The sequence below is a fragment of the Rutidosis leptorrhynchoides genome, chromosome 1, assembly GCF_046630445.1.
Source record: "Rutidosis leptorrhynchoides isolate AG116_Rl617_1_P2 chromosome 1, CSIRO_AGI_Rlap_v1, whole genome shotgun sequence".
NCBI lineage: Eukaryota > Viridiplantae > Streptophyta > Magnoliopsida > Asterales > Asteraceae > Rutidosis > Rutidosis leptorrhynchoides.
Genome location: NC_092333.1, coordinates 408,407,129 through 408,422,547, shown reverse-complemented (window position 1 = coordinate 408,422,547; position 15,419 = coordinate 408,407,129). Strand labels below are relative to the sequence as shown.

Genomic DNA, 15,419 nt, shown 5'->3' with positions numbered 1-15,419 from the left:
GACGATGTGTTGATGCTTCGTCTAATTCGTGGTGTATTATTGTTGTCCTAGATTAATCCAGTGACGGATTGGTCGTGTGCGGATTGACTGATTGAGTGATATGGTTACGGACGTAGCTTGTGGCGAGTTGTAGCTAAGAGAACTTGAAGGTATATGTAGTGATTTTCGTATTTTCCTAAATGGAAATTCTGGACGTTGAGTGTATGAGATATCGTTTATTGCGGTAGTGCACGCTAGTGATTATTATGTGGTTAGATCTTCGGATTTGTAGAAGATGTTATGGATGTCGGGCTTGGTTGTGTTTCGTAAGATCGTGAGGCGTGATGACGATGTTTGTCGGCAAATTTTTCTACTCTTAGGACGATTGTGAAGTGTATGGTATGAGTTTGGATACTCGGCGTAGGAGCAACGGTTATGGTTGTTTCGACTCGTGGGTTGATTACCCAATATTGTGGTATTATGATGCATTAGTGCATGAAGCTAGGATTCGAATGAGTTTACTACTTGTGTGACTCCGCGTTGGAAGCGGAAATGTTCGTGGGAGAAGTGCTTAACTTCTAGTGTTTGTGCGGATCACGAGGACGTGATCCAATTTAAGTGGGGGAGAGTTGTAACACCCGTTTTTCAGTTATGAGTTATTTCAAATGACATTCGAAATACGAGGCATGTAAGTGTATATTTGGATCCCAAATAAAGTTGGAGTTGATGTTCTAAAACCTTACCATTGGATTGTAAATCTCATTACGTTTCCAACGATATTTGATTCGTCGAAAACGGAGTTACGGTTTGAAAGTTACGACCAAAACAAGTTCAGTTTCAGACTCAGTTCATTGGGACTCCGTCCAGACTTTGGGACGCCGTCCAAAAATGAAGGTTAGGACGCCGTCCAAGCTTTTTGAACGCCGTCCAGAAGGCCTGACGGGCCAGCAGCTCTATTTTTCTCAAATTAAAAGGGGTATTTGGGTCTTTTCACTTGGGGTCGGTTTGGGATCATCAAAAATGATCTAGAACTCCATTTGGAGCTCATTCTCACCCACACAAAACACTCTCATCTTATTTGAGAGAGAGAGGGTTAATTTAGAGTGAGAAAGCTTGGTTTGGAGAAGAAGATGAGCTTTTCGGGTCAAAGCTCGAGAGTTAAAGTTGTTCCTTTCATTCACGGCTACATTTTGGTAGTATTGGTAAGTCTCAACTCCGAATTTCATTGTTAAGATTCTTGTGTACATTTAGGGTTTGAGCTTGTTATTTATAAAACCCTTTTAGATGATGAAGAGGGTTTATGGAAACCCACTATTTTGATATTTCGCGGGTTTTGGGTTGGTTAATGATTTAAGCATGTTTAAGGTTTGTAAGTGGGGTATAATCACTAGTATTAGTGATTTTAGGAGTGTTAGAACTTGTAAGACCCATTTGGGGGTAAAATGGGTGAATTTGGGTTATGTTGAGATAAGGAAAACCCTAATAGCTATGATCTAGGGTTTGGCCATGTGAATTGAAGTTGTAAGTGTTAAATTGTGTTGATTGGTCATTAATACACTTGTAAATGATGGAAGAATTGTAAATGGGTCATGTTTGGCTAAAATGGTATGTATAAGTGTTGAAATGGGTCAAATGAGTTAAGGTTGACCTAATTGGGTGAAATGAGTATGAAACACCCTAAGTTTGTGCTAATTGGTGTTAGTAGACTTACATCACTAGTTTTAGTAATTAAAGATGAGTCTTGGCCATTTTATGGGCGGTTTTGGGTGTGAGTGAGTATTGTGGTTAATTCCACAAGTTGTGTATTAAATGTGTACTTATGTATTAGGTACCTTGCTCGAAGCATACGGAAGTGCTAAATCACCACCGACATGATAAGGTGAGTGGAATAATTATATGCGTAGGTATATAATGTATCTATTTGTTGTAGCGTGAAATGTGTAGTGTTGAGGTGTTAAGACACCACGTTTCACGTGAAGAGTGTAGCATCGAGGTGTTAAGATGCCACTCGGGTGTAGCATCGAGGTGTTAAGATGCCACCTAGGAGTGTAGTGTCGAGGTGTTAAGACACCACTCCGTAAAATAATGAGTGAAGCATCGAGGTGTTAAGATGCCACTCGGGGTGAAGTGCCGAGGTGTTAAGGTGCCACCCTAGGGGTTAGTGGTGCGAGGTGTTAAGTGCCCTAACGGATGTTGTGAACACCGATGCCGTTTTCGCGAGCGCTGTTCCCTTGTACTATTGGTTAACCATGGTTATTGTGTTGTAGTGAAAGCATATTACTTTGTTCATGTTATATATGCTTGTGTTATGCTAGCATGATTATTGGAGGTTATAGCTTGTATTTGTGACGATAAGCTAATTGTGTTTGCTAGCATGTTTGCGGTATTTGTGTAAGTGATTGCAGGTAGGTATATTATATACGTATGTGTATAATTATTGCATTCACTAAGCTTTATGCTTACCCCTCTCGTTGTTTACCTTTTTACAGGTATTGTGTTATTGATGCTAGCTAGTTATTAGACTAGACGTGCAGGAGCGGTTGGGCTTGATGGGGTAGCTTTCGGATAATTGGATGCGGATGGGGGTTTTTGGTAGTCCCCGGGATTATGCTCTTGGTGTCGGGTTGGGTTGTGGAGTCCTAATCCATCTAAAGAGATAAATGGGTCGAAATCGCTACATTATTTGTAAAACGGGTCATTGTGGGCCCAGTGTTGTAAAACTTGTTTTTATGGTGGAAACATCTTAGTTTTACTTAATATGACATATTGTGAAATTAGTTACGTTTAAAAGTGTCGGGAAGCGGGTTTTCCACTCGCGTGTAAATAAAAACTGATCAGTCCACTTTAGTTCATTTGGACGCCGTCCAGAATCATGGGACGCCGTCCTGGTCTTTATCTCTGGACGCCGTCCAGATATTAGGACGCCATCCAGATACGCTGTCTGACAAAAAAATTTTTTAGGCGTGTTTTTGGTAAAACGATGTCGGGTTGTTACATAAGTAACCACTAATCCTTCCTAACTATCTTAGGCTTAAATATAGGTTCGATTCTATTGATATCTCAAAATACGACTCTAGGTCATACTTCCCTTACTCATACTTAGGAGTAGTACGATTTAAGCCCCGCTAAATATAAATTTAAAACAGTACCTTCCCCCTGGGTGGCTGATCCTGGCGTGCTGCGGCCCGACGACACCGCACCATATCACCTCCTCCGCTTCTGAAAAAGCTACTCGACTACAATGAACCTGGAACTGCCAAATTTAGAGAACAGATACGGATTTATAACAGCATGTTTTCTTTTACTCTTTCGGGGCAAGGATAGATCATTCTGTAAACCGAGGTCAAGGTCCATACACCTTTATAATCAGTGGTTAGAGATACCATAAAATCGGTTCACTTCTACCGGAGGAAGGGGCTCAACCAAGATATGCACAATTGTATTTCTATGACACCCAAAATGAGGCAAAAAACTGATTGTCTGCTTTTCTGGGCGCGGACTCAAGAGAGTTACTAGATGAAATGTTAACCAACAATCTCATTAGCATGCTTGATGAATCAAGCGCCGTTGCCCAGGCATTTCGTATGGCCCGAGATTGGTAGGCTAACAATACAGGTTCTGAGTGCGGGCTCTGTTTGCTTGCTAAGGCAACCAACTCCCGGCAGTATAACTCACCTAATGTCGTTGAAGTAGCTGCGCTCATCAGCAGCGACTTTGGTCACTCTAATTCTACACGGGATATCGTTGTCCAAAAAAAAATTGCACACCACAAAGAATATCGAAACTACACCAGTTATACATGGCATTGCAGTACCCATTACTGTTTCCATACGGGTAAACCGGCTATCATGAAGAAATATCGTACCACAATAATAGTGGAAGGCGACAAACAAACCGCGATCACGTCATCATGAGAGAATTCTATTGTTATAGAATTCAACAGCGTGAAAGTGAGGCCACAACTATCCTTAGGAGTGGGCGATTATTCCAGCAGTACTTGATGGATGCTTATATGGCTGTAGAAGAACAACGGTTAAAGTGGCTGCGACACCACCAAAACGAACTACGCATTAACCTATACAATAATGTTTGTGATGCAGTCACCAGGGGCGACACATCGGCTGCTTCAATTGGAAAGCGCATAATTTTACCATCATCCCACACAGGTAGCCCGCGCTAAATGGTGCAAAACTACCAAGACGCGATGGCTTTATGTCGGGAATACGACAATCCAGATTTATTCATCACCTTCACTTCTAACCCTAGATGGTCTGAAATCGACACTATGCTCTGCTATATTGAGGGTCAGTGATCACCAGATCGTTCGAAAATTGTAGCTAGGGTTTTAAGAAAAGACTAGACGGCCTGGTCACTGATATAATGAAGAAACAAATATTTGGAACATGCCAAGCAGGTAATTTTAACAAAATTTATTATTATTGAATCTGCTTAAAATGTAGACTTTGCTTATTAGATATTTTTTCCTGAATACCATTATGCCTGCACACGAACGTTTACGTTATATTACCCCCCTTTTATGGTTTCCTATTTTGTGCATCTGTTTGTATGTTTATTTCATCTCTAAAGCAGCAACATTATTGTACATTGCAGGCGACAAATATCTTAACAGCCTATTTTTTTGACTTCATTGTTACAGGTATATACATCATCGAATTCCAGAAACACGGGTTGCCTCATGTACATATGTTAATATGGTTAACATCTGCTCATAAATGCAGGGCACCGTCTGACATTGATGACCTTATATCAGTAGAAATACCGTCAAAGATAAATGATCCCGAGGGGTTTAGAGCTGTAACCGAATACATGTTACATGGCCCTTGTGGTGGAACACACATGGATGCACCTTGCATTATTGACAAACAGTGTTCTAAACATTTTCATAAACCATATTATGCAGAAACGATAATTGACAAAGAAGGGTATGCTAACTACAGGCACAGAAACAACGTGATCAAATTTAAAAAAAAAAAAAACAACACCGCACTTGACAACAGTTTTGTGGTCCCATACAACAGATACCTACTCCTAAAATACAATGCCCATATAAATGTAGAGTGGTGTAATAGATCTCGAGCAATCAAATATTTATTCAAATACTTGAACAAGGGCCCGGACCGCGCAACAATCGTCATACAAGAAAATATGATACCCAGCGGCAGCGATTCCGAAAGAGAAAACATATTTGAGGTTGACGAGATAAGAAATTATTTGGATTGTCGTTATTTATTGCCATGTGAAGCTATTTGGAGGTTGTTTTCATACGACATCCACTACTCAAAACCATCGGTCATAAAATTGTCATTTCACCTACCAAATCAACAATCGATCACGTTACGTGATTCACAAAAACTCCCTGCCCTACTAAAAAGGGAGAGTATTAAAGAAATGATGTTCAAACAGTGGTTTGACCTTAACAAACAGGATGAGTTTTCCCGAACACTTACGTACGTGAAACTCCCTAAACATTACGTATGGAATCAGGATGCCAAAATGTGGATCCCGAGAAAGCTTAGAACCAGTATTGGCCGTATAGTCTACTCAAACCCTACCTCAGCGAACGTTATTATCTACGTATGCTGCTTAACATAGTAAAAGGTCCTAGTTCTTTTGATGAAATACGTACAGTAGATGGTATATTACATCCAACATTTAAGGAAGCTTGCTTTGTGTATGGTTTGGTCAATGATGACAGAGAATGGTCACAGGCTATCTCAGAAGCAACATTATGGGCTTCGGGTGTGCAACTTCGAGAATTATTCGTCACCATGCTACTCTTTTGCAACGTGAGTAAGCCATTGCAACTATGGGAGTCAAATTGGCAGGCTTTATCGGACGACATCCTTCATAAGAAAAGAAAAATATTCAACTTCCCTGATCTAATCCTCACCGACTCACAGATTAAGAATTATTGCTTGGTCGAAATACAGGGCATATTAAATAAAAATGGAAAGTCATTAGATGATTACCCTGAGCTTCCACAACCCGACCCATCTATGCTTACGTAAATGGACAACCGTCTGATTAGAGAAGAGTTAAATTACAACATAAAGGACATGCATATGTTACATGAGACCCTCTTCAGTTCTCTCAACCCAGAACAACTTGCTATTTATCACCAGATATATGTCATCCTTTTGAAACAACCCAACCCGTAATCAACCGGATAAATTTTTTTTTTATTTAATCAACCATTTACGCCCAAAATAATTGGTTACATAACGTAAACCATTTCATACAAACCACTTAAACGTACAACATGCTTAAAGTTTACATCACGGGCACGAAGACCCTTAATCAAAAGTACTACAAGTTCGACCCATATTTGATAGTTTTAAACCAAATGACACTCGAGCATGGTTTGGGGCTAAACTACCCAAAACGCTAGGTCGACTTCCAAAAAGCTTCCACACGCATCAATATTGGAATATCTAATTCCCGGCAACCCTTTCCCTTTATCTGCGTTCGAACCTAAAAAGTAAACAACGAGAGGGGTAAGCAAGGCTTAGTGAATGCAATAATTATACATATACATATATAACTTACCCAGTTGCAAACACTTACATAATTCCGCATACATACTAGCATTACAATTAGCATACCATCTTAAAGTATAACGCTAAACTTCCGATAACACACGCTAGTATAGCAATATCATATAATCACGCTCAATATAATATGCTATAACACAATACACAAACATTGATGTTCACAACATCCATTAGTACTCGAATTCCAAGGCTAGCCCTACGAATGGTATCGTCAACATCAAACTAAATCCCCATTCGTCCCAACTGTAGTGACCCGAACTTTTCCATGTTTATATATATTAATTGAGATTGATATTTACATGATTAAATGTTTCCAACATGTTAAGCAATCAAACTTGTTAAGACTTGATTAATTGAAATATGTTTCATATAGACAATTGACCACCCAAGTTGATCGGTGATTCACGAACGTTAAAACTTGTAAAAACTATATGATGACATATATATGGATATATATATATATATAGTTAACATGATACTATGATAAGAAAACATATCATAAAGTATATTAACAATGAACTACATATGTAAAAACAAGACTACTAACTTAATGATTTTTAAACGAGACATATATGTAACGATTATCGTTGTAAAGACATTTAATGTATATATATCATATTAAGAGATATTCATACATGATAATATCATGATAATATAATAATTTAAAATCTCATTTGATATTATAAACATTGGGTTAACAACATTTAACAAGATCGTTAACCTAAAGGTTTCAAAACAACACTTACATGTAACGACTAACGATGACTTAACGACTCAGTTAAAATGTATATACATGTAGTGTTTTAATATGTATTTATACACTTTTGAAAGACTTCAATACACTTATCAAAATACTTCTACTTAACAAAAATGCTTACAATTACATCCTCGTTCAGTTTCATCAACAATTCTACTCGTATGCACCCGTATTTGTACTCGTACAATACACAGCTTTTAGATGTATGTACTATTGGTATATACACTCCAATGATCAGCTCTTAGCAGCCCATGTGAGTCACCTAACACATGTGGGAACCATCATTTGGCAACTAGCATGAAATATCTCATAAAATTACAAAAATATGAGTAATCATTCATGACTTATTTACATGAAAACAAAATTACATATCCTTTATATCTAATCCATACACCAACGACCAAAAACACCTACAAACACTTTCATTCTTCAATTTTCTTCATCTAATTGATCTCTCTCAAGTTCTATCTTCAAGTTCTAAGTGTTCTTCATATATTCTACAAGTTCTAGTTACATAAAATCAAGAATACTTTCAAGTTTGCTAGCTCACTTCCAATCTTGTAAGGTGATCATCCAACCTCAAGAAATCTTTGTTTCTTACAGTAGGTTATCATTCTAATACAAGGTAATAATCATATTCAAACTTTGGTTCAATTTCTATAACTATAACAATCTTATTTCAAGTGATGATCTTACTTGAACTTGTTTTCGTGTCATGATTCTGCTTCAAGAACTTCGAGCCATCCAAGGATGCGTTGAAGCTAAATCCATTTTTATATTTTCCAGTAGGTTTATCCAAGGCACTTAAGGTAGTAATGATGTTCATAACATCATTCGATTCATACATATAAAGCTATCTTATTCGAAGGTTTAAACTTGTAATCACTAGAACATAGTTTAGTTAATTCTAAACTTGTTCGCAAACAAAAGTTAATCCTTCTAACTTGACTTTTAAAATCAACTAAACACATGTTCTATATCTATATGATATGCTAACTTAATGATTTAAAACCTGGAAACACGAAAAACACCGTAAAATCGGATTTACGCCGTCGCAGTAACACCGCGGGCTGTTTTGGGTTAGTTAATTAAAAACTATGATAAACTTTGATTTAAAAGTTGTTATTCTGAGAAAATGATTTTTATTATGAACATGAAACTATATCCAAAAATTATGGTTAAACTCAAAGTGGAAGTATGTTTTCTAAAATGGTCATCTAGACGTCGTTCTTTCGACTGAAATGACTACTTTTACAAAAACGACTTGTAACTTATTTTTCCGACTATAAACCTATACTTTTTCTATTTAGATTCATAAAATAGAGTTCAATATGAAATCATAGCAATTTGATTCACTCAAAACGGATTTAAAATGAAGAAGTTATGGGTAAAACAAGATTGGATAATTTTTCTCATTTTAGCTACGTGAAAATTGGTAACAAATCTATTCCAACCATAACTTAATCAACTTGTATTGTATATTATGTAATCTTGAGATACCATAGACACGTATACAATGTTTCGACCTATCATGTCGACACATCTATATATATTTCGGAACAACCATAGACACTCTATATGTGAATGTTGGAGTTAGCTATACAGGGTTGAGGTTGATTCCAAAATATATATAGTTTGAGTTGTGATCAATACTGAGATACGTATACACTGGGTCGTGGATTGATTCAAGATAATATTTATCGATTTATTTCTGTACATCTAACTGTGGACAACTAGTTGTAGGTTACTAACGAGGACAGCTGACTTAATAAACTTAAAACATCAAAATATATTAAAAGTGTTGTAAATATATTTTGAACATACTTTGATATATATGTATATATTGTTATAGGTTCGTGAATCAACCAGTGGCCAAGTCTTACTTCCCGACGAAGTAAAAATCTGTGAAAGTGAGTTATAGTCCCACTTTTAAAATCTAATATTTTTGGGATGAGAATACATGCAGGTTTTATAAATGATTTACAAAATAGACACAAGTACGTGAAACTACATTCTATGGTTGAATTATCGAAATCGAATATGCCCCTTTTTATTAAGTCTGGTAATCTAAGAATTAGGGAACAGACACCCTAATTGACGCGAATCCTAAAGATAGATCTATTGGGCCTAACAAACCCCATCCAAAGTACCGGATGCTTTAGTACTTCGAAATTTATATCATAGCCGAAGGGTGTCCCGGAATGATGGGGATATTCTTATATATATGCATCTTGTTAATGTCGGTTACCAGGTGTTCACCATATGAATGATTTTTATCTCTATGTATGGGATGTGTATTGAAATATGAAATCTTGTGGTCTATTGTTACGATTTGATACATATAGGTTAAACCTATAACTCACCAACATTTTTGTTGACGTTTTAAGCATGTTTATTCTCAGGTGATTATTAAGAGCTTCCGCTGTCGCATACTTAAATAAGGACGAGATTTGGAGTCCATGCTTGTATGATATTGTGTAAAAACTGCATTCAAGAAACTTATTTTGTTGTAACATATTTGTATTGTAAACCATTATGTAATGGTTGTGTGTAAACAGGATATTTTAGATTATCATTATTTGATAATCTACGTAAAGCTTTTTAAAACCTTTATCTATGAAATAAAGGTTATGGTTTGTTTTAAAAATGAATGCAGTCTTTGAAAAACGTCTCATATAGAGGTCAAAACCTCGTAACGAAATCAATTAATATGGAACGTTTTTAATCAATAAGAACGGGACATTTCAGTTGGTATCAGAGCGTTGGTCTTAGAGAACCAGAAAATTTGCATTAGTGTGTCTTATCGAGTTTGTTAGGATGCATTAGTGAGTCTGGACTTCGACCGTGTTTTCTTTAAAAATGATTGCTTAACATTTTTGTTGGAAACTATATATTTTTAACATATGAATATTATGTGATATATTAATCTCTTAACGTGTTTGATATTATGTGATAGATGTCTACCTCTAGAACAAGTCCCATTGACTCACCTAATAATAATGAAGAGTCAAATGTAAATTGGAATGATTTGTGGACTGATTCACAAGTTCCCGAAGAGGAACCGGAAGAAGAGTCGGAACCGGAAGAAGAATCGGAACCGGAAGAAGAATCGGAACCGGATGAAGAAATAGAACCGGTGGGGGAAATAATAAAACGGTTAAGTAAAAGAAAATCCTCAACCAACCGACCAAAGTTAATTATGGTCAATGGTGTTTCCGCCAAGGAAGCAAAATATTGGGAGGATTACCAATTCTCCGATGAATCGGATTCCGACGAGAATTCCGATGATGTTATAGAAATTACCCCAACTGAATTTAAAACGGCAAAAGAAAATAATAAGGGAAAGGGCATAAAAATAGAGAAATCTAATTCCAACCCCGATGAACTTTATATGTATCGTCAACCCCCGAAGTCCTTAAGTTGTAACAATGACCCGGGAACCTCTAAACCACCAGGTTTTTCTAAACCAATGTGGATCACGACGGCTCGTATTAGGGGAACATCATATATCCCTAGAAACTTGGCAAAACGAACCAAAACCGAAGAAGAAGAAACAAGCGAGTCGGAATAAGATAGTTGTATTCGTGTGGTGTAATATATGTAATATAGTGTTCTTATGCTTTATGATATATGTAAAAAATTGCTTGTATTAATAAGTATTTTTTTATGAATCTAACTCTTGTCTATTTTACAGTTTAAAAACACAAAATGGATAGACAACCCAATATTTTAAGAGACCTACCCGGAGACATGATTGATGAAATCTTATCTAGAGTCGGCCAGAATTCTTCGGCACAACTATTTAAGGCGAGATCAGTTTGTAAGACATTCGAAGAACGTTCCAAGAATGCCTTGGTTTATAAAAGACTTTCGTTCGAAAGATGGGGGATATCACATTGGGAAATCCATAAGTTACGATGTGTTTACTTTGACGCATATATTGCGGGGAACCCAAATGCTATTTTACGCAATGGGTTAAGAAATCATTTTGACTCAATATATCCGAATATTGGACTTCGTAATTTAGAAAAAGCGGCTAACATGCAACATAAAGAAGCATGTTATGCTTACGGATTAGTAATGTTCGCTTCTCACCAAAGTGAGAACAAGAACATCGGGCTACAACTATTAAACAAAACGTTCCCACAAGTGACGGAGTCGGTAATTGGGGTAAGAAATGAGGTTTTTAGATTGTTACGGGACTGTTGGACATTACGTAACCCTCGTCCCTTTGACGACGTTACAACACGCTGTCTTATCAACGGCCATAACGGTTATGTTCCACAAGACCAAGGATGGGAAGTAATCCTAGTAAAACCAGAATGCATGACTTGTTTTTGGACGTATGAATTACGTGTCTTTATTGCCTTTGCTGAACGACTTGTGTACTAGCTAGAATTATCTTCACAACCATCTTGTATCAAATTTATTGTGTGCTATATTTCATGCTATATGTAAAATAAGCGGTATTGTAAGTTTGTAAAATATTGTGTAAAAGTTTGAACGAGAAATATTATTATAATCAGTTTTTCATATAGAATTGTAGTAGTTGAATTGTATATTAGCTACTAAGTATGAACTTAACGGGTAGGTACTACCCGAATTTAAACTTATAAAACGCTAATATGAAGAAAAAGCTTTTATAAATGAGTTCATATTATGCTACGAAATACTATTAACTACTCTTAATATTCTGTATGATTAACTTGTTCCATTTAACTATTTTGAAGGAAATGGCACCGACTACTCGACACACCGTGAATATGAATGAAGAGGAATTTCGTACTTTTCTAGCTTCAAACATAGCCGCAGTACAGGCTGCGCTACATACCAACAATAACCTTGGATCTAGCAGTACAGGAAATCGTGTAGGATGCACCTACAAAGAATTCACTGCCTGCAAACCTTTGGAATTTGATGGAACCGAAGGACCGATCGGATTGAAACGGTGGACCGAGAAGGTTGAATCGGTGTTTGCCATAAGTAAGTGTACTGAAGAGGACAAAGTGAAGTACGCTACGCATACCTTCACAGGTTCTGCGTTAACATGGTGGAATACCTATCTAGAGCAAGTGGGACAAGACGATGCGTACGCACTACCGTGGTCAGCATTCAAGCACTTGATGAACGAGAAGTACCGTCCCAGAACCGAGGTCAATAAGCTCAAGACAGAACTTAGAGGGTTACGAACCCAAGGATTTGATATTACCACGTACGAAAGACGATTCACAGAATTATGCCTATTGTGTCCGGGAGCATTCGAAGATGAGGAAGAGAAGATCGACGCGTTTGTGAAAGGATTACCGGAAAGAATCCAAGAAGATATAAGTTCACACGAGCCCGCCTCCATACAACAGGCATGTAGAATGGCTCACAAACTAGTGAACCAGATTGAAGAAAGAATTAAAGAACAGACTGCTGAAGAGGCCAATGTGAAGCAAGTCAAAAGAAAGTGGGAGGAAAACGGTGATAAGAATCACCAATACAACAACAATAGCAATTATAACAATAATCGCAACAACTATCCTAACAATCGCAACATCAATCGCAACTACAACAAACGGCCCAACAACAACAACAACAACAACAGCAACCACAACAATCATCTTAACAACAATAATAACCGCAACAACAACAACAATCAGAAGCCGCTATGCCAAAGGTGTGAAAAGTATCACTCGGGGTTCTGCACCAAATTTTGCAACAAGTGTAAAAGAAATGGACATAGCGTGGCGAAGTGTGATGTCTACGGACCAGGGGTTAATAGAACGAAAGGAACAAATGGTGTCGGAATGAGTAATGGCGGAGCAAGTAGTGTCGGAGCAAGTTATGTCAATGTAGTTTGTTATAAATGTGGAAAACCGGGCCACATTATTAGAAATTGCCCGAACCAGGAGAACACGAATGGACAAGGCCGCGGAAGAGTTTTCAATATTAATGCGGCAGAGGCACAGGAAGACCCGGAGCTTGTTACGGGTACGTTTCTTATTGACAATAAATCTGCTTACGTTTTATTTGATTCGGGTGCGGATAGAAGCTATATGAGTAGAGATTTTTGTGCTAAATTAAGTTGTCCATTGACGCCTTTGGATAGTAAATTTTTACTCGAATTAGCAAATGGTAAATTAATTTCAGAAGATAATATATGTCGGAATCGAGAAATTAAACTGGTTAGCGAAACATTTAAGATTGATTTGATACCAGTAGAGTTAGGGAGTTTTGATGTGATAATCGGTATGGACTGGTTGAAAGAAGTGAAAGCGGAGATCGTTTGTTACAAAAATGCAATTCGCATTATACGAGAAAAAGGAAAACCCTTAATGGTGTACGGAGAAAAGGGCAACACGAAGCTACATCTTATTAGTAATTTGAAGGCACAAAAACTAATAAGAAAAGGTTGCTATGCTGTTCTAGCACACGTCGAGAAAGTACAAACTGAAGAAAAGAGCATCAATGATGTTCCCATTGCAAAAGAATTTCCCGATGTATTTCCAAAAGAATTACCGGGATTACCCCCACATCGATCCGTTGAATTTCAAATAGATCTTGTACCAGGAGCTGCACCAATAGCTCGTGCTCCTTACAGACTCGCACCCAGCGAGATGAAAGAACTGCAAAGCCAATTACAAGAACTTTTAGAGCGTGGTTTCATTCGACCAAGCACATCACCGTGGGGAGCTCCTGTTTTGTTTGTCAAGAAGAAAGATGGTACATTCAGGTTGTGTATCGACTACCGAGAGTTGAACAAACTTACCATCAAGAACCGCTACCCACTACCGAGAATCGATGACTTATTTGATCAACTACAAGGCTCGTCTATTTATTCAAAGATTGACTTACGTTCCGGGTATCATCAAATGCGGGTGAAAGAAGATGATATTCTAAAGACTGCTTTCAGAACACGTTACGGTCATTACGAGTTTATGGTCATGCCGTTTGGTTTAACTAATGCACCAGCTGTGTTCATGGACCTTATGAACCGAGTGTGTGGACCATACCTTGACAAGTTTGTCATTGTTTTCATTGATGACATACTTATTTACTCAAAGAATGACCAAGAACACAGTGAACATTTGAGAAAGGTGCTAGAAGTATTGAGGAAGGAAGAATTGTACGCTAAGTTTTCAAAGTGTGCATTTTGGTTGGAAGAAGTTCAATTCCTCGGTCACATAGTGAACAAAGAAGGTATTAAGGTGGATCCGGCAAAGATAGAAACTGTTGAGAAGTGGGAAACCCCGAAAACTCCGAAACACATACGCCAGTTTTTAGGACTAGCTGGTTACTACAGAAGGTTCATCCAAGACTTTTCCAGAATAGCAAAACCCTTGACTGCATTAACGCATAAAGGTAAGAAATTTGAATGGAAGAATGAACAAGAGAAAGCGTTTCAGTTATTGAAGAAAAAGCTAACTACGGCACCTATATTGTCATTGCCTGAAGGGAATGATGATTTTGTGATTTATTGTGACGCATCAAAGCAAGGTCTCGGTTGTGTATTAATGCAACGAACGAAGGTGATTGCTTATGCCTCTAGACAATTGAAGATTCACGAGCAAAATTATACGACGCATGATTTGGAATTAGGCACGGTTGTTTTTGCATTAAAGACTTGGAGGCACTACTTATATGGGGTTAAAAGTATTATATATACCGACCACAAAAGTCTTCAACACATATTTAATCAGAAACAACTGAATATGAGGCAGCGTAGGTGGATTGAATTGTTGAATGATTACGACTTTGAGATTCGTTACCACCCGGGGAAGGCAAATGTGGTAGCCGATGCCTTGAGCAGGAAGGACAGAGAACCCATTCGAGTAAAATCTATGAATATAATGATTCATAATAACCTTACTACTCAAATAAAGGAGGCGCAACAAGGAGTTTTAAAAGAGGGAAATTTAAAGGATGAAATACCCAAAGGATCGGAGAAGCATCTTAATATTCGGGAAGACGGAACCCGGTATAGGGCTGAAAGGATTTGGGTACCAAAATTTGGAGATATGAGAGAAATGGTACTTAGAGAAGCTCATAAAACCAGATACTCAATACATCCTGGAACGGGGAAGATGTACAAGGATCTCAAGAAACATTTTTGGTGGCCGGGTATG

At 37.6% G+C, this 15,419-nt stretch overlaps 1 protein-coding gene across 1 annotated transcript; it reads left to right on the top strand.

Annotated features, from left to right (window-relative positions):
* The first annotated feature begins 4,183 nt into the window (after nt 1-4,183).
* On the top strand, nt 4,184-6,008 carry LOC139901661 (uncharacterized). Its single transcript, XM_071884350.1, has 3 exons — nt 4,184-4,283; nt 4,637-5,562; nt 5,658-6,008. The coding sequence occupies exons 1-3, from the start codon at nt 4,184-4,186 to the stop codon at nt 6,006-6,008; spliced, it is 1,377 nt and encodes a 458-aa protein (XP_071740451.1).
* Nucleotides 6,009-15,419: the final 9,411 nt, after the last annotated feature.